Source organism: Grammomys surdaster, unplaced genomic scaffold (assembly GCF_004785775.1).
Source record: "Grammomys surdaster isolate TR1022 unplaced genomic scaffold, NIH_TR_1.0 126818, whole genome shotgun sequence".
Classification (NCBI taxonomy): domain Eukaryota; kingdom Metazoa; phylum Chordata; class Mammalia; order Rodentia; family Muridae; genus Grammomys; species Grammomys surdaster.
In genome coordinates, this window is record NW_021621605.1 from 18,147 (window position 1) to 38,788 (window position 20,642).

Genomic DNA, 20,642 nt, shown 5'->3' on the forward strand with positions numbered 1-20,642 from the left:
CTGATTCAGATGATAAAAGTATATACTGGGAGCCCATGACAGGGAGATTTAGGTTTTGTTTAGTGTGACACTGGTTTTGAAGAACATAGTGGGTCTCTGACTGGACTTTGTCTTGCTCACTCTAATCTGATTCAGTGTGAAGGAAATGGGCTGGTTTTATCATTGTTAGGGGACAGTGGAATTGCTGATTAGGTCTTCTTCACCCGATATCCAGGTACAGAGAGCATTTAGACAGAGGAAAAGGAAGATTCAGCGTGTTAAGGATCATGAAAGACCTTTTGGGCAGAGACTTAGGGAGTTACTTAGATGAGAAGTTGATCTCTTCTGTCTTGTCATGTCCAGATTTGGTGGCCATTCCTGACTTTGAAGCTGGAGCAATGGAAAATTGGGGCCTGCTTACATTCCGAGAAGAGACCCTTCTGTATGACAATGCCACTTCTTCAGTAGCAGATAGAAAACTGGTCACTAAAATCATTGCTCACGAACTGGCACATCAGGTATCACCAACCAGTACCATTATATCTCACTCCCTAGAGTTTAAGTAAATACCTGTATGTTAGTAAGCATATTACTATTCTGCGGTTTTAGTATTGCTGTTATATAAAATGACAAAGGGAAGGATTTCACCTTTAAGTCGTTTCACGTCCATTGTCTCATCTCATAAACATTCTAAGGTGGGTGATAATCCCATTTTACAGGTAGATGAATTTTGACTTAGCTTTATGAAATGACTTGTTGAAACTCATACAGCTATGATACCAGTGATTTGCCTGTTTGTATGTCTGTAAAACTGGGATTGCAGACAGTTTGTTGTGGCTTGTTACATGGGTGCTGAGATCCAAATTCAGGTACTTAGGGATGTAGAGCAAGTGCTAATCCTGAGCCATCTTTCCATACATGAAACTATTTTGAACATATGTTATTTAGGAAGGTCTCTCACTTTTTTCCTTCTTTTTACTACCATATATAATAAACCATTGAAAGATTTCTCTGGCTTTGTGTGTGTGTGTGTGTATGTGTGTATATGTGTGTGTGCACACGCATTCACAAGGACACACACATACCAGGTTTCTATAGGAATATTATTCAAATTTTGGTCAGAATCAGTGTTTTGAACTCAGGTAATGAAAGAAAAACATGAAATCCAGACCCTCTGGCAACAGGAAAATCTTTACTTCTCATAGATGATTATATATATAATGGAAAATAATCTTACCAACTTGATATTAGATCAGATAATTTCATTATCTAAGGAGTTTCACTTTAATGAATCAGCTTAAAAATTTCATTACCTGTATAGCATGATGTATATAGCATATTAAACATTTGTGCATATTTTAATAAATAAATATAGTCTTTGCTACTTTTTTCCCATTCAGTTAAGGTAAAATGTTGAAGTTTTTATTTTACTTCTAAAATCAGTTTATACAACTTTTAAAATCCTTTACTTTTGGGATAGTTTGTATAACTTTTGTAAGACTTTAATTACTCTGAGTATACTTTGGTTTAAGATATTTTAATTTGATTATCTTCAGTTAGCCTGATACTGCATTCAATTAAGAAATTCCTGAGACTATCCATGTCCTGTTGGTTACTGGTTTGTCTCTCTTATAGTGGTTTGGTAATCTGGTTACAATGAAGTGGTGGAATGACCTGTGGCTGAATGAAGGATTTGCCACTTTCATGGAATATTTCTCTGTGGAAAAAATATTCAAAGAGCTCAACAGTGTAAGTACTGTGTTTCTTTGTCTTATGAGGAGGGAATAAACACATTTTAAGTTAATATTTACCCTGATTTTCTACAAATTAGAGATAATGAAAAATGTTTAAAAGCTATAGTAAAATCAATAATTCTGGAGGCTTAGCCGGGCAGTGGTGGTGCACGCCTTTAATCCCAGCTCTTGGGAGGCAGGGGCAGACAGATTTCTGAGTTTGAGGCCAGCCTGGTCTACAGAATGAGTTCCAGGACAGCCAGGGCTATACAGAGAAATCCTGTCTTGAAATTAATTAATTAATTAATTAATTAATTCTGGAGACTTAACAATGAAACCCACTCTTGCATATTGATATATTCCATTGAACATTAAAATGATTATTTTTTACTTTAGGATGAATGTTTTAACTATTATATTTTATTAGATATGGTCATTTTGTTTGAAGGAATTTAAATAAAGTTGGAAAGTAATTTTAAAATCCTTGTATAAAAAGAAAAGAAATAAAGACTGACCTCAATACTGCTTCTTATATTGTCACTGAGTATATACTCTAAACAGTTCTTAAATAACGTAAGTTTCTTAAATAAAAAAACAAGGGCTGGAGAGATGGCTCAGCAGTTAAGAGCACTGACTGCTCTTCCAGAGGTCCTGAGTTCAATTCCCAGTACACAGCTCACAACTATCTATAATGGGATCTGATACCCTCTTCTGATGTCTCTGAAGACAGCAACAGTGTACTCATATATGTAAAATAAATAGATCTTTTAAAAAATTGCTATTGCTATATACAAAGCACATATTTGTTTCAAAGACTTGAATACCATCCTGTTATAGATAGGCATTGTGCTGTGAGTGTGTCAGTAGAGCTTGAAGATATTTCCAGTACTCAAGGATTTTCAGACATAGTAAGCCATAATTTGATAGGTATTGCTGAGCTAATTTGAATATTATTAGGTAGCTGAAGGGAAGCATGAAATGTGAGCCCCTCAAACTATAGAACAGTCTCCCACAAAGTAATGTCTTCAACCCTGAAATTTTGTGACTTGCTGTTAGACTCCCTACATACATTTTTTAGGTACTTACAAGAAGTATTCTTGAGAGTTTCCGGTTTGACATTTCTGTATATAGAGCTTGATTACAACTGCAAGTAATTTTTAGTTGAGATAAGTAGTTTAAATTATGTGTGCTACTTAATCAAGCAATGAAATACACAGTTTTACCACTTGGGGGTGCTCAGAACACTTTAAATTCTAACATTCATTCTAGGGACACTCTTGGCTGAGCTCTCAATGCTTTCAGAATAAGAGTTGTATTTTTATTTTAAGTAACCTTAACTAAGAATTGTATATTGTTTTAATAGAAAAATCAAAGTAAGGACCAAGTTTCTGCTCTAAGTTTCAATTTCTATTTTAAAAATCTACTTTAACCTTTGTTGAATATTTATCTGGGTATTCAGATTTGGAATTTGCTTCTGATAATCGCAGATCTTCAATTTTACAGTTATGCTTTTTCTTCGGAATGCTAATTGTCACATCCCTCAGTTCTAAGTACAGTTTTAAGTGTAAGAAAATGCATACAGTTTACTTTCAATTGTTTATATGCTGCAGTTTAGTGAGCCAGGTTTTTTTCATTCTGTAGCAATTTGTTTAATTCAAATAAATGCTATAAGTGCCTTTATATTGGTCATGACTTCCTACTGCTTTATTTTTTTTTTGCTAGTATGAAGACTTCTTAGATGCTCGATTTAAAACCATGAGGAAAGATTCCTTGAACTCGTCTCATCCAATATCATCATCTGTTCAGTCTTCTGAACAAATAGAAGAAATGTTTGATTCTCTTTCCTATTTTAAGGTATCACTGTGCACAAAGAAATGTACTTTTAATAGAATTCATTTTGTAGGTCAACAAACAGTGTGATTTGTGTTAAAGACTGAATAAGTGTTGCCTTTGGGTATCCTATTGAAGTTTAACTGTTTAGATTTTAAACATGTAAATCTATTTAAAGTTTTGTCTTAACGTTTGTGTTTCTGTCTCCCTCTTAATCAGTGTGACTAGTATTCAGGCACTGAAGCAGATCCTGTGATAATTCATCTTTCAAAGTTAGTTTTCTCCATGGATCTGTACACAGAATGTGTGCTCAGAAGAGCATCCTTAGCCCTTTGTTATGGTACTTAGAATTGAGGTGTTTTCTAGATCACCAAGAAAATTAAGAAAAAAAAGTTATTTTTAGTAGTTGACAATTACCCTTCAGGATGTAAAGTATAGACACCAGGGCAGTGGATGGAAAGTAGAAGCTCTGTTAGGATCTGAGCAGGTTGGAGAACAGAGCAAGTATGATACTGGTGTTAACATGAATGGATGCTGTCAGAAGGATGATGTTAAAGCTGATTAGTCTCTTATGTTTGGTTGTCCGAGTACTTGGAATGTAAATCCCTGTGCTAGATAGCGAAAAAAGTACATTAAGTGCAAGGATAGATCCCATACTATCAAAAAGCTCAAATTTAGGAGTAAATACATGTGGACGAGCAAGAAAGGCTGTGTGTGCTGAAATACTATGAAATATGTATGCATGCTGAAGACAGAATCCAAAGAGCACAGGGAAGAGGGGAGGGCAGAGGTGGACCAGTGCACTTTGAAGGGAAGAACCAGGAGTTCTGATGGCTGGGGCTTATTCAGAGATGGGACCAGGGTTAGCAAGGTAAGGAAGGAAGCATGAGTCCCCGACCTTAGGGTACCCTAAGAGAAAGGGGTAGAGAATGTAAGGGACAGGAGACGCAAAGAACGAGACCAAGTCAAGTTTTCTGATCAAGGTCCATTGAGCTGTATTTTCTCAGGCAATTTATGCAGGCAGGGAATTTCACAGAAACTGTGCGTTCTGCCATGGGGGATATCTTGCAGCCCTGATGTTTTTGTCTGGCTCAGGGTGCAGCAACCACTTTCCTTAGGGCGCAGTGACCACTGGCCATCTGCTTTCTCAGGAGTTGATAGCTGAGGAAAAACAAAACCTAAAACTACTATTCTTTCAAAATGGAGTCAGGTTGGCTCCCGGCACATGAGCCCCAGCTACAGGAGGTCCTAAGTACCATAAGAAATCTATGATTTTTTTTTTTAACATAAGGATGACTTGATTAAACTTCATATTTAGAAAATTTAAATTGAATTCAGTTTACAAAGTGGATTCTGAGAGCACAAATGGGACATGGCACTGACAACTAGACATGCACTAGTGAACGTTTGCAGCAAATGGTCATAACAAGGGGAAGAGAACAGATCTAAAACTAAAGTGAGTTAGTGACAGGGTCAGACATAAAGGAGAGGCAGAACTGTTTTCCAGATTAAAGACTGATGAAGTAAATAATAGTATTTTTAATAACAAATCAGGATTTTAATTTGAATATACACACACACTAATTTTTCCTTATCTGCAGTTTTTCTTTCTGGCTTCTGTAAACTATTATTAGGCACCTTAGGAAAAACACTAAAAGGAAAAGTCCAGAAATAATCAGTCCATAAATTTTATACTACATGTCATTCAGAATAATAGGAAAAGCTCATACTGTCCTGTGCAGGCATAAGCCAACCATTTCTCCAGTGTAATCATGTTGTATATGCAACCTATCCATTCATCTCAATTACCAGATTAACTGGCTCAATTAGGGCTTGTGGTCAAATATCTTTTATTTATTAATGATCCTTAATGTACAAGAGTTATGTAGTTGCCAAAGCAAAGGTATAAAGTGGTTCCTTTAAGTGACTAAGTCAAAGTTCTTAACTTTATAAGAAAAGAAAATCATCGTCCTCTCTTGCTAAGATCTGCACTATAGTAAAATATTTTGAAAGAGACTACATTTACATGGCTTATTATAGTATATTGTTACAATTGTTTATCTTATTATTAGGAATTATTAATACTCTATTTACTTAATTAATTTATTAAACTGTATTATAGGGGAAAGCATTGCATATGTAAAGTTTTGTGCTGTATGATCTCCTAGGGTCTTGGAAATTATCCCCTCTGAATAAGGAAGCTACTGTATTCCAGTTATTTACTATAGTGATTTTTTTATAGACCATACTTGAATGGTCAGTAAGGAAAAATTTTAAACATGTTTCTGTGCTATAGAAAGGGTAAACAAATTTGCTATTTCAAGATGTGTTAGTAACAAAATTCTGACACCAATCATCCATCTAAACCCAGAATTCATAATTTCTGATTATGAGATTTCAGTAGCATACTTAACCCCTGACAATATGGTAACTACTTATTTTACTATTGGAAATTTGATGAATATCCCACATCACACAGAATGAATAATTCCAGTATTTTGTGCAAGAAAAAACAATGACTGGGGAAGTGTATTTGACAGATATATTCCATTTGTTCTTCATAATCACCAAGCCACTGATGCAGGCTGCCTTGTGAGGGTTCATTCATTGGCTAGTTTTGAAAAGTACCATGTGCCAGTCTCTGTTGTAAACTCTGGAGGTTCTTCAGGAGACAAACTTGACAGTGTTTCTGTGGAGTATCCATTTCTTTGTTCAAGACAAAAAAACCCAGGTGCCGTATTAGATGAAATAAAGAAGAGAAATGAGAGTAACAAAGAAAATGCCATTTCATATAGCATAGTTAGGGAGGCCACTGTGAGGAGGCAATATTTGTAATGCCATTGAGAATGAAGCCTATGGGTTCCCAGAGACAAATATTTTAGGCAGAGCTAATTAAACTATAGACCTCATGTGCAGAAAAAAGTTAATATCACAATGTCAGAACAACTACCCTTTGGTAGTCTACCTACAAACCTATTCCTTGGCTGGCATCTGGCAGGCCAGGTTTAGGGGCATTTGTAGTGTTTATGATCAAATTGATTTACTCTGTCAAAATTATACCAAAAATGTAGTTATACTGAGTGTCTTCTGTTCTTTGGGAGCTGTGGAATTTGGGTATGTACAGAAAAGAGGATACTTCTATGCTCACCCTTTATGCCTAGGCAAAACAAAACAAAACCAAACAAAATTTGATTGCCAAACTTCTTTTAACAGTTACCCTAGTTAACAGTATTCCATACACTATTACAACTTGCTAAAGGAAAGAAGTACATCCTGTATTCTGGGAAAATGCTGAGGAAAATTGAAGGCTGTCTGGCTTTTAAACTTTGTAACTGCCCCTCAGCTGATTTTTCCTTGAATCTTTTCATTGTCATAGATTATAATTGTAAGTATGCCTATCAGCTGAATTTGTGAATCCTTTTAGTGCTGGATCAAGCCTGGGACTGAAGTTAGCAAGTCCCACATAACTTAAGATGACAGAATGCTTTTCATGTTCAAGCATAAGGTAGGAGCAGAATAAGTAAGTAGCAGAGTAGAATAAGTAATGAAAAGTAGATGACATCAACAGAATCATGGAGTGAAATCATTATGAAGTGTAATATATGGTAAGGATGTTTTATTCTAGGTGAAGTAGCATGACATGTCTTAATGTTTTAAAAATTATGCCCAGTGTTTAACAGCACATGGAGTCAAGATAACTGTTTAAGTAGTTGTCATGGATGAACTATAATAATGAGATATGGTTAGACTTGGAGAGTATACAAAAATTATCCAGTTGGTATATGCTGGTAGATTATATGTAGAATGTATGAGTAGAGTCAAGCATAATATTAGCAGCTTTATTTTCTGGGGGCTAGCTAGACATGAGTTCTATTCCTGGCATCCACATCATGGAAGGAGAGAAGCATCTCCTGAAAGCTATCTTCTAGCCTACACTTATCCACCACCTGGGCATGCACCTGTGCCCATGTGTGCACACACACATGATAAAAACAATTTTCTCTTAACAACTGGAAGTTAGAATTGTCACTTACTAAAATGGAGAAGGCTACTGGTTAAGTAGATAAGTAGATATGGGACAAAGAAAAAACTGAGTTTTTTAAGAGTGAAATGTATATTAGATATACCAGTGGAGATACCAAGTGGGCAGCTGAATATGAGTCTGGAATTCAGGAAAAAAAATCTAAGTATATGTAAATCAGGGGGTTAAAGCCAGTAGAAAACAACTAGAAAGCAAATTTAGGTAGAGAAAAAGAGAGGTCCAAGGATTAAATGGCAGGGCATGCCAAACTTTAGTCATTGGAAAGATAAGATAAATCAGAACACTATCCCAAGGCTGTGTGCATAAAGAGTTTCAAACAGGAGAAGGTAATTAATCATATTAACTGCTATTGGTGCATTATTGATAAGGTGAGTAAAAGAACTGAGATGGATCTGGCACCAGGGAGATTCACTAGGGACCTTTGTTATGACATTGCTGGTAGATAATGGTTAGTTTGTGGTTCAAAAGAACATAGGAAGAGAGAAAATGCCAATGATTCTGAAGAGTTTTACTACAAATGAGAAGAAAGAACTAGTGTGATAACTAAAGGAGGTATGAAAAGAGTCAATAACACACATACACATACACATACACACACACACACACACACACACACACACACACACACACACACGAGGGGCGGTATGAGAGAACGTTTAATGGGAGTATTATAGAGGAGAAGGAGAAAGTTGATCATGTAGGAGAAAAGAAGGGACTGTTGAGAAAAAGAATGTTTACATTTATAGAATAAATACTGCTATAGAGTAAAAAAATGAGTGTAATGGCTATTAAATTTATCTATGCTGATAATCTTGATGGCTTGATATTGCTACTACATTTTTATCACAACTGAAATTCACTCAAACATTGTGTTTAGTGCTTCTAGGCATTGTATGTAGTAGGCACTGTTTTTGTAGTTGCATCTTTGAATTGGTCACTTAACTAGCCTTAAGTATAGAAAATATAACATATGCCAGATATAGAAAATAGTATCAGTTGCTAATAGAGCAACCTGATTTCTCTTGCAAATAAGAAATGACACCAAACAGGTAGTTGTTTCCTGATTAGAAATGCGATGTGTGTGTGAGGGAGTATATTATTGCTTGAATACTTGCAAGTTCAGTTTGGAGTCTTAGTGTTTGCTTGTTCATCTGTACATTTATTAATATAATACATTTCTTTAGAAGAAGAAAGATCTTGATAGTCTCAGTAACATGGGAGACTAAAATTAGAATGTAATTACTGACACCAGAGAGATTTGCAAAGCTCTGCTAACTGATTGTGTTTCCTCATTGTATGCTCATGGGTGCAGTTAGCACTTTATGCATCGGAGATGAGGAAAGAGATGCCATAGAAAATTTGTCATTTTTCTATTAAAAATACACACATGCTGACTGTTTCAGTGCTGACATGAAAACAGCAAAGTACACTGAAAGGCCACAAAGAATGGCTCATGGCCAATTTAATGTACATAGGAACCTAACTCCCTTTTCTAATGTTTATATCTTTAAATAATTATATTTAAATATAGTCTACATCTGTGTACATGGAAGACTAATAATGTACTATGGTGTATATATAAAATCATATATTTTAGAAATAATATATTTTCAATCTTAGATTCTTGATTCTGTATTCTATAATAGCCTGGTATTTTCTTCTCTCTTTCTCAATATTTTGAACAGGGAGCATCTCTCTTGTTGATGTTGAAAAGTTACCTTAGTGAAGATGTGTTTCGGCATGCTATCATTCTTTACCTGCACAACCACAGCTATGCAGCTATTCAAAGTGATGATCTCTGGGACAGCTTCAATGAGGTGAGTAATGTGGATAATTCAGTTCAGTTAACACATACAGAAATGGTACCAATGAAAGTTATTTAAGAGAGAGAAGATAGAACTTAGCATGTAAGTATTTGTTATCAAAGTCAAGAAATGAAAATACTGTTTGTTGTATTAAAAAAGTATATCTGGCCATGGATGTTCATATCATCCTGTACCTGAATCTACATTCATAGTTTGCTAAGTAAGGAAAAATTTTCTCCTCAATAGTAATGAATATTATATATTTTTGATACTTTTTGCAAAAAAACTTATTTTGACGTAGTTACCTTTTCTAGTTTTTCTATTTTCAATTAATGGTTCTATATAGAGCCCTATGAATCTCTTGATTTGAGAGCCCTGATCCCTCTCAGTGATATATCACAAGATGATCACCATAAGTTCCTGTTGCAGTTAAAATTTAAAACGGTGTGGCCCAATCTAGCTTGTTTTATGGGGCCACCATGTTTCCAACTAGACAAGGCCTGAGACCATGAGCAGCAGCGTGCTCCTACCGATGCTCAGCTCAGGCCACTGGCTCAGGCTGGCCAGAAGCACTGGCCCTGGCACCCATGAGATGGCTCTGCCAGTCTACCACGCTGTCTCCACAAAGCTTGGCTGAGCCCCCAGACAATAGCTGCCATCCAATCGGTCCCTGGTAGAAATGAAACTCTAAAGCTTAATTATTATCCAAAGGCTTTATATACTTAGAAATGCTCAATTAACAATTTGCCCACACAGTTAGAGTTGTTTCCCAATATCTAACCTTAAGATATAAATCGTTACCCAGGACCATCCTGGACCTATGCATGGTTCTCCATGGCTGTTACATCTTTCCTCTCCTCCTAGCTCTTCCTCTTCTTTCTCCTCTTCCTCTCCTTTGCTCCTCCTACATTAGCGCCTCTCAAATTACCGAGTTTATTGTTAAATGTAGTGGGGTGGGGGTGGGGGGAATATACTGCTATAAGTTCCATACTGTCTTTGAATTGTTTTGTCTCTTGGTTTTTGTTACACTGCCATTTTATAACCAGCAGTGTAATTAGAAGCTCTTCTTCAGTGCAGTGTATGAGGCCAGCTTGCCTATGCATATATGTTGGCTGCACAATCCTTTAGGTTTTTAAGCTTGTTACTCTGATCTAAATTGGTGGTTCTTTGTTCTCTGCAAGATCACAGATAGAGCTGAAGACCTAATAAAAGTTCATGTCATCTCCTTCAGCAAAACCACATACAAAACACAACATAGTTTCAATCTTATGGATGCTGGGTCAGAAGCCCTTACTTTGGATCTCATCACCCACTCTGAATGATATTGTTTTCTAGTATTAACTTTTCTCCCAAAAGATAGAACTTTCCTACTGATTTATGCTATGGAGAAGAAAATAATTTTTATTTCCTAACACTAGTTTCTGTATTATCTTCCCTCCAGTCATATATTGACACTTCAATCAAGAGCCATTGCTCATTTGGTTCCCATCACACATATCCTGACATATGGAACATATGCCTGCCTTCATCACTCACTGCAAATAATGTTGTTGTTCCATCCCAACCTATTTTCTAACATTCTCAGTTTTTTTCAGCATCCATATCAAACTATACACTAGTCTCATTTTTTCAGATTACTGCTTTAAACTTCTCAAAGTATCTTGCTTTTCTTCCCAGCCACTGGATCTGAAATAAATAGGTTGTAGCCATGAGAAAGAAAAGATTAATACCTCAATGAAACTGGGAAACATTGTTTCATACTTCTATACTTTAAACAGCTTGTAGTGATTGAGGTAGAACCTGCCTTGGTGATGTAATAGTTCAGGTTTTATGATGATGTGGTGGCTTGAATTCACATCTATGAGTAATCCAGGAAAGTAAGCTAAATCAAAAATATAACCTTCTTGCTTTAAAGAGATCATTTATCATGAACTACTTTTTGATCATTGATACCAGATGTCTTGGAGGGAATGAGCTTTTAGAGTATCTAAAATAATCTGTGACATTAGATTTTAGATTTTGCAGGAAATGTGTATATATGTTTGGGGAAATTAGATCTATGATCACCAAAAAGAGTTTACTGTTTTTCTCTAAGAGAGTCAGTTGAGGGAGCAGAGTTCTTTGTAGCTGCTGCTGACATTATCTATCACCCTTTAGCACCTCCCCCCCCCACCCTCCAAGACTGTATACTTAAAAGACAGTGAAGACGCAGAGTAGGGAATAAAGAAGAGTATAGACTTGCTGCTTCTCAGGACTGAGTTACAATGCTTCCATCCTAGAATACATATCACCCATTGCATCTTTGTGAAGTGGAGGTGCTGTAGCTCAAAAGTTCACTTCTACCCTCTGTGAATTCTGATGTTAAACTCTGCAGGTTGGTAGTGCACCTGCTGCTTTTCAGCATGGTATCGTTCATGCTGAAACTCCTCCTCACATTCCAAGCTAGTTTGCTTAAGCAGCTCCTTATTTAGTGTGATAAAAAGTGTAAACTCAACTCAGTATCAATTCTATGGACTAGATTAAGGAAAAAGGAAAAGGTACAAGCAAAGTAGACTAAAACTTTTATATTAATTTTATCTTTAAGAATTAAGAAATTAGCCGAGTGGTGGTGGCACATGCCTTTAATCCCAGCACTTGGGAGGCAGAGGCAGGCGGATTTCTGAGTTCCAGGCCAGCCTGGTCTACAGAGTGAGTTCCAGGACAGCCAGGGCTATACAGAGAAACCCTGTCTCGAAAAACAAACAAACAAACAACAACAACAAAAGAGAATTAAGAAATTAATTCTTCTTAATTTAATAGGTCACAGACAAAACTCTAGATGTAAAGAAAATGATGAAAACCTGGACCCTACAGAAAGGATTCCCATTAGTGACTGTCCAGAGGAAGGGGACTGAGCTTCTTCTACAACAAGAAAGATTTTTTCTAAGCATGCAACCAGAAATTCAGGCTTCAGATACAAGGTATCATCCATTTTTCTTCCCAGCTTGTCTTGTTTCCAACTTCAGGCATAAGAATTTTACATGTTTTATACCATCCTTCTTGTGAAACCTGATGAGGTCTTCCCTCTCTAAAAGGAGTTTGGAAGCTTTCAGTTTCCAGTCACTGTCTGAAACCACATCTAAATAACAGGAAGAAAGCTAACCTCCAATCTTTTCCTTCTGCAGCCACCTTTGGCATATTCCAATATCCTATGTCACTGATGGAAGAAACTATTCAGAATACCGATCAGTTTCACTACTGGACAAGAAATCAGGTGTGACTATAATTAGTACCTTTCTGATAAAAAATTACTAATAGTGTAATTTTAACATAGAGTAGATAATAGATTATATTTTCCAGTATGTACATTCTCTGATCTAATGTCATAAATAATCGTCCAACATTTGACTACAATAAGGTTAACTCTTTATATGTATAGAATTGGCTTTTAGTTGTAAGAAATGAGGTTAGTAAAGTGAGTAAGTAAAAAAGATAATAATAAATTTAAATTTAAAAAAGGTTAAAGAAATTTTAAGGAATATTTTGGCAATGTTTTATTTTTAGGTCTTAGATAAATATTTTATGTTTTAAAATAAGTAAAAGAACCAGAGCAGTTGCTTAAAATGTTATTATCTACTTTCAAAGTCTGTCTTGGAGCCAATGCATTTTAACAAGCATTTTATAGATTATTTATATGTATAATAAAAGTTGATTCATGACCTAAATTTACAGTAAATGCATGTTACAACATATCTTGTAGACATAGACATTCTTTAGTAATGAAAAACGGCCCAAGGAAGTATGATAACAAGGAATAAATCATGACAGTGATACAGGCTGAGTATCCCTATATGAGCTTCATTATAACATTCAGAGTAGTTCAAATTTTTAGACCATTTTAGGGTTAAGATTTCCAGATTACAAATGTTCTATTAGTAAAATCTGTACAAATGGTAGAAAATCTACAGTGTTCCAGATTTGAAACACTTCTAGCCCCAAACTTTTCAGAAAATTGGTAGTTGATCTGTATCTATTTAACCATAAGGAATCCATAAAAAAACTATTGAAATGTAATTTCTAACCATTTGTGAAATACATCTGTGATACCTGCATATATGTCCTTTTAATTAACATCCTAAAAGAACATAAGACTCTTGGATTATGTGTGAATCAGCAATGAATACTTTAGATTTATGAAAAAGGGAATGTTCTTGCTTAAATTTGGATCTGTTTTCAAATCTACATTTTGATGGGTGTGTAAAGCCCAGTTGTCTGGTTCACACCATGGCTCTCCCATTTCCATTTAACTAGATTTTAGATGGGGTGTTTAGCCTCCTTGCACCTACTCTAAAATAGGAGTGTGATAAGGATTCTTAGAGTTTATTTATATGAAGCACCTAAAATAATATCTGGCATGTGTTAAGATCATGTTAGACATCATTACTAATGTCCTTACTAAAGAACCTTTAGTGCTTGCCTATCATTTTACAATTTTTCTACTTGAAATCATTATGTACATATGATTTCCATATCTTGCCTTTTAAAAATATATGTTAATTGATATTCATTCTTATATACCCATGATTCATCAATTGTCTTATTAAATTATTTCCTAATAAAAATATTAGATAAGATTATTATTTTTTTAAATCTGTGCTTCTCGAAATTGTAGACTGTTAGGTTTGGGATTGGGTACTGACGCTAAGTTGCTCTTCCGAGTAAGTAACGATGAATGTGCCATTTCATTGTAGCTTTACCACACACTACAGCAGAGCACACTACCCACACAACACTCTCACTATGTATAGTGCTGGAAGCAGAAAGTGATCCCAACATTTCTTTGATTAACATATGAAAAAGTGTTGCCTTCCCTGGTGAAATAGAACTCTAAACATCAGAAATTCCTAAAACGGTGCTCTGACCCAAAGAAGAGGAGCAACCTTCCCCTCTAGACATAAAGCAGTATAGTCTAAATGCAATGCAGCATTTAAAAGGAGCCAGTAAAGAAAATTTGCAAACTTCAAAATAGTATTTAAATTTTTGTTGGTATTAGAAATAGGCAATAAGAAATCTGCTCCCATCGGCTCTTTACAAAGTTCTGTTTATATGTGTGTGGTAAACTGTTTTTGAGATTTATGCTTTATAAAATAGTTCCAATTTTCCTACGTATTCCTTACCATAGTCAACTCTTAGTTGCTATAACAGAAAAATAAAAATAATTTAAAGGGGAGAAAGATTTATTTTAGCTCACAGTTTGACAGTTTTCTGATCCTTGCATCTGGGAGAAGAGAAGAAAAACATTAGCAGGTTATACTTTTATGGAGACATTCCAGAGTAATAACCTTCTTCTCCAGACCCTATGTCCTCCAAGCCTATTCTCTACCAATTTACCAGTGAGATAAGAAGTTCCTTCTCAATGACTGGATCTTCTAGCTTGAGACTGAGCTTTCAGCATATGCATGTAGAGAGACATATATGCTCGAACCATAGCCTGCCTTCCTCCCCCTCCCCACTATGCTTTTTTCTCTTTCCCTGTTTTTCTTTCCCTCTCTTCTTCATTCTTTCCCTGTCCCCTGTCTCCTGCTTTCCCTCTCTTCCTTTCCTTCTACCTCGATCTACTTCTTACCTTTTCTCTCTTTCCTCCTCCTACTCCCTTCCCTGGATTCTCCTCTATTCCCTCCTTTCCCCTTTTCCTCTTTCTTTTCTATGATCCTCTCCAACCATACCTCCTCCTACTCCCCGCCATCTCTCTTACCTGTTTTTGCTGCACAGAATATTTTCTAGCACCTCAAACAGGCCATGTTTGTGTCTAAATTCTTCTGTGTGCTATGCTTTCTCCTTGAAGAACACCCTGACTTTCCACTCCCTTGACCTCCTCCTATTCATTCTTCAGCCATTAGCTAAGGCATGGCTTGCTCCTCAAAGACCTCAGCATCCCAAGAAAAGGCAGATTTCTAGTTTATAGTTTCAAATAACAGTTTGTACTTCCTACTCAGAATATTCTGTAAATACTGTCTACTTGTGTCTCTCCCCATGTTATAGTTATCTTCCCTTGAGGGTAAATATTGTGGCTTATAAATCACATTTGTGAACTTAACGTGTAGTAGATGCATAAATAATTACTGAATGAATAAATGAAATCACTGAATTATAATGTTGACTATAAAAACTTTTTAAGAAAGAACATTTACAGCCAAATGAAATGTCTTATTTTTCTTCATTGGTAAAACTCATAGTAAATGGGAATATACAAAAAGGAATATGATTGTTGAATCTGCAGCTAGAACTTGCCCAATTTGATATAATTGTCACTAATAACATAGTTCCCCTCTGACTGTTGCTGCTTTAATTTCTGCCAGTTCAGATTTTAAGTGTACACACTGAATGAAACCACTCCCCTCTTATAAGGAAATGCTTGACCCTAAGGACACTTAAATCTTCTTGGCCCTTGAAACTCCGATAGTAATTACTCTCAATTTAGTTGCGTTTTTTTTTCCCCCATCCTTAAATTGTAGCAGAGAAGATTTAATTACAGAACTATAAGATCCTCTGGTTTCTTAGGTCTACAACAGGGCTCTGAGCTTAATTTACTAGTTCAGTTTTATGTAATAGTTCAGTTAGTATCTTTGCCACCTTTTCCCATACATGTTGTTGTTGAATAATAACACATAGCAACAGGCTAAAGGGGATCCTATTTTAGGTTATGCTAAAAAAATTTTTACTTTGTCCTTCTTACCTTTCTGTTATTTAGATTTCATATATTTTTAAACCCAAAATATTTAACTCTAGGAGATATTTAATTCTAACTGGAAATGGTCTGTTTCTGAAAAAGTATATCATTATCCCAGAAATATTTCTATGAAACTAAAAGATGTATCCTTGGAAGGAAAAGCAATTAAAAAGGAAAAGAAGGGAGGTAATTTACTGACATACTTTCTTGTGCTGTTATCTTTGTTTCTACTTAATAAGATAAAAGAGTAAAGGAAGTGATACAAAGAAGGGCTTTTGCAAGGGCTGTAGCTAATCTGTGGGATGGTAACTGCCTGGATGTCATATTTCCTAATTTTATAGTAACATATATTTTTATTTGTTTGTTTCAGGACTTCAATATTTCTTGATAAAACAGTAGTTGATTTTCATAGCTTATTAACAAATAGTTTTTAAAATCACAGATTACTTTGTCTGGGTTTTTTCCATTTAAGATTAAATTGCTCACTCTTTATTTTACTATACAATAGACTATGAAAATGAAACTGTTAATCTGTTAATTATTATAATAAATTAAAAACTTATAAAAGTAGTTTCATCTACATTTGAGCTAGCAACCAGTCTTGTCCTTATGTATAAAGCGATTATTTTTTGATACCTATGGTTTTGATGTCCTGCATCCTAGGTTATACTATCCTTTAAATGATGAATCTCCTATCTCCTCCTGCTGTTGGCTATGTTGCTAATGTTCTGGCAACTTGATAACAGTCATAATTTGAGATATACTACCTGCTGTATTTCTTCTCTCTAACATCTGGGGTTAACCAGGTTTACAGGATAGTACATGCTTATCAGTGAAAATATTCATTATTCCACCATTTCCTGACCCTATCCACTGAAATGGTGGCCATGCTTACTATTTCTTTTTAGGTCAGTGGAGATGGGGCTGTGTAATACCTCTTCCCCAGGCTTTATTTTTAAAAGTGGCATACAATGTTGTGATGGCTAACCCAAATGGAGAATATTGGTACTTTTTGGATTAGCTAATGATATAATTACTCTCATCAGTTAGAAGCCTATTTACAGTGGCCCTAACCTGGAAACATGACTTTTTCCTTCACAAATACCAGAACTACATATTACTCTGAAAAAAGAGTAATATGAATTTATTTCACCTAATTGATCCTTCCTGTCAAGAATAAAAAATAAATAAATATTGAATCTTTTAATGAAAAGGACTGATAGTTCTATTAAGATATAATTAGAAGCATTTCCATCTTCAGTATGTCCACAATATCAGCAAAATTAGAGTAATAAAAGGAATCAGATAAATTCTAATAATATATGTTTTTGAACTTGACAATCTTTAAGTGAAACTTCAAGTACTAACATATCTTTCATTCTAGAATATGTTTCTAAAGCAATTTGTATAAAAATAATTCACTATACAAGTATTATGATAAGGGAAATTTTTAAATGTTTCAGAACAGGAGATTTGGGGCAAATCCTGAAATGAAAAGTTGGCTATTTGGGCATTGCTTATGAAGATAATGGAAGTGAAAGGGTGGGGAAGTTAAAGGTAAAGATGCAGGATGAATATAAACACATGGAGGACAACTGTAGGAAATACTACATTAATTCAAACAAGTATAGCAGAAGCATAACACTAAACATACACTACAGTGTCATTGAGTTTAGATAAGTTTTTTTTTATATAGTTAAAAATGTATATTTTTAGTTTATGATCAGAAGATAATGTATTATTCAGATTTTAATGTGGCTTGAAATTATTTGTTATAACCTTAGTCATTATTTATTCATTCATTTGATAAGAATTTGTAATCTGCTAGATTCTTCACTATATCGACTGAGAAGTTACTAGTGAAGGATCAGCACATAGGGCTTGTGCTTGTTCTAGCAAATCTTCACCTCAGGTCTTTCCAAGCATGACTCTCTTGCTACACCTACATCCTTGTCAACTTTTAGGAACATTTTTATTAGTAATTTTAGTATTTAGTAACATAATTATTTGTAATTTTAAGCATGTTGAAAATTCATATGCTGGGCAGTGGTGGCGCACGCCTTTAATCCCAGCACTTGGGAGGCAGAGGCATGAGGATTTCTGAGTTAGAGGCCAGCCTGGTCTACAGAATGAATTCCAGGACAGCCACGGCTATACACAAAAAACCTGTCTCAAAAAACAAAAACAAAATGAAACAAAAAAAAAAAAGAAAAAGAAAATTCATTAGTATATTTTCTAGTCAGTTTCCTGTTTATTTATACATTGTCTCTCCTCCCAAAATCCATAGGCATTTTAAACAATTCTCTTAACACACACATACACACACATACATGAGTATGCGTTAAAAAAAATAAATAACTCATCTATTTATCTTGTGCCCAACAAAACCTTAAGCTTTTTCTAAAGTTTATTTTGATAGCTTTGAATTATTTTCTAAATTTTTTTCTTTGCTAGTAAAATAAAAGACAAAGGTTGAGATGGGACATACTTTGCATAGTTCAGTCACTATTTTAGCTGCTATTCCATTCTTTATACCATCTCTTTTCCCCCATGCATAATTTCTTAAGGCTTGTGTATTCTGACATCTTAGACATTTCTTCCTTCACAAAGCCTCTCCAGATTGCCCTTTAGAGTGAGATATTTCTGTGTGCTTCCATGGATGTTGTGTTTTCTTTTTCTGCAAGTGACACTTATGTGATGTTTCTAGGTGCTTTTATTAGACCATAAAAACAAAGATATCTGTATTTCCCCTGAACACCCACACTCCAGTGTCATCCCCTTCCTGCTTTTTGTGTTTATTACCCCTGTGTGAATAAGTAAAAATTACGATTTGGAAAAAAAAAAACAAAAACAAAAACAAAAACCAAGTTCCTCTGTCTTATTTGTCATTTGTTCTCTAGTGCCTAATCCTAGAACTAATAATGTATGATGAATAAATAATGTTTAAATGAATGAGTAGCAACCCTCATTAATGTGAAACTTACTGTACCAGCACATAGGCATTTAGTTTCTTAAAAGAAGCATAGATATAAAAACATACTTTGTTAACTTTGAGACTACCAAAGGAAAAATGTTTTAATTTTTCCTCTCTTAGGTGTCATCAATCTTACAGAACAAGTGCAATGGGTCAAAGTCAATACAAACATGACTGGCTATTACATTGTTCACTATGCTGATGATGACTGGGCAGCTCTAATCAACCAGTTAAAAAGAAATCCTTATGTTCTGAGTGACAAAGACCGAGCCAACCTGATCAATAACATCTTTGAACTTGCAGGGTAGAGTATTCTTGATTTGCATTGTTATTGTCATGTTTTTAAATGTTATTGAAATAAAGATCAAGTCAGAGAACAGGTTGAAAGAACAAGTATATATTGACTGTTAGGTAGCGTTTTAGAAGATTTGGAAAATGTTAAACATGTTCATTGCTTTCGGAGATTTTATAATATGATAGAAACATCAGCTATAGACACATTGAATAGTTAGCATAAAATAGAATCCACTACTAGTTCAAGAATAGATACCAAAAGTCAGATACATATTTTGTTCAGTAAAAATGTCTTAAGAATTCAAGCTTAGTAGTCATAGACCTTGTAAATAGATAGCCTTGGCGGATAGTACCAACTTAGATAAGGACAAGTGAATCATAGGTAGAGTCATAGTGACCTGTCCCCTGAATCTTCACCCAGCCGATACCCTGTCCTGAAAGATATCTGTACTCCCCCTGAACACCCACGCTCTGGTGTCATCCCCTTCCCCACGTCCTGCCTTTTTGTGTTTATAACCCCTGTGTGAATAAGTAAAAATTATGATTGGATTTTTTAAAAAAAAGGAAAAAAAAAGAATTTAAGCTTCATGTTATTTTGTAGCAATTGGCTTCTGCCTAAAGCTTAGTGCTAACCTATTGGTTGAATAGCATCTCTAGTGACTGGAGCCTCCTTATACATGTGTGGGTTACCTCCCCAACCACCATATACATTATAAAAGCCCAAAGCCAAGAAATGGCAGTGGTCTTTTGTAGAAGTGTTTTCTGAAGAGTAAATTTTAGAAATAAAATTTATTTCTGAAGAAATAAATTTTAGATTTATTCCAGGCCTAGAAACACAAAGAATACTCATCATTATTACTTTCCAAATTTTGACTTACGTTTTAAATATGAAGTAGCCTTGTTATGTTCATTCAACCATTACTGCTATGACTTTTACAAACTGCCTAGTTAGTTAGTTAGTTAGTAGTTTATTTTTTTGTTTGAGACGGAGTGTCATTTTGTAGCCTTGGCTGGCTTGGAACTTCATCAGGCTGGGTTCAGAGAGTTTACAGTTTGGCAAACTGAGTTTACAGCAAGAAATAAGATTTGTCTGTTTTCTGATTCAGGTATTCTGAATCAGATACTAATTTAGATAGAGGGTATGCTACCCCTAATCTTGTGGTAGATAGAAGTAATTAGTAAATAAAATTAATAGCAATTGTCTTTTCCAAGACAATGTAATGCTTTTACTTAGTGCCAAATAATATAGATGACTTCTGGATCCAAAAATGAGCTG

General features: G+C 35.0%; 1 protein-coding gene across 2 annotated transcripts in view; it reads left to right on the forward strand.

Annotated features, from left to right (window-relative positions):
• Positions 1–20,642, forward strand: part of LOC114615522 (leucyl-cystinyl aminopeptidase) — a 39,476-nt gene that overhangs the window by 10,872 nt on the left and 7,962 nt on the right. For both annotated transcript variants that reach the window (XM_028761210.1, XM_028761211.1), the window contains exons 5-11: positions 343–497; positions 1,615–1,728; positions 3,435–3,566; positions 9,270–9,401; positions 12,189–12,349; positions 12,554–12,642; positions 19,193–19,376. In XM_028761210.1, coding sequence (XP_028617043.1) covers positions 343–497; positions 1,615–1,728; positions 3,435–3,566; positions 9,270–9,401; positions 12,189–12,349; positions 12,554–12,642; positions 19,193–19,376 — 967 coding nt within the window. The remainder of the gene's footprint in view (positions 1–342; positions 498–1,614; positions 1,729–3,434; positions 3,567–9,269; positions 9,402–12,188; positions 12,350–12,553; positions 12,643–19,192; positions 19,377–20,642) is intronic.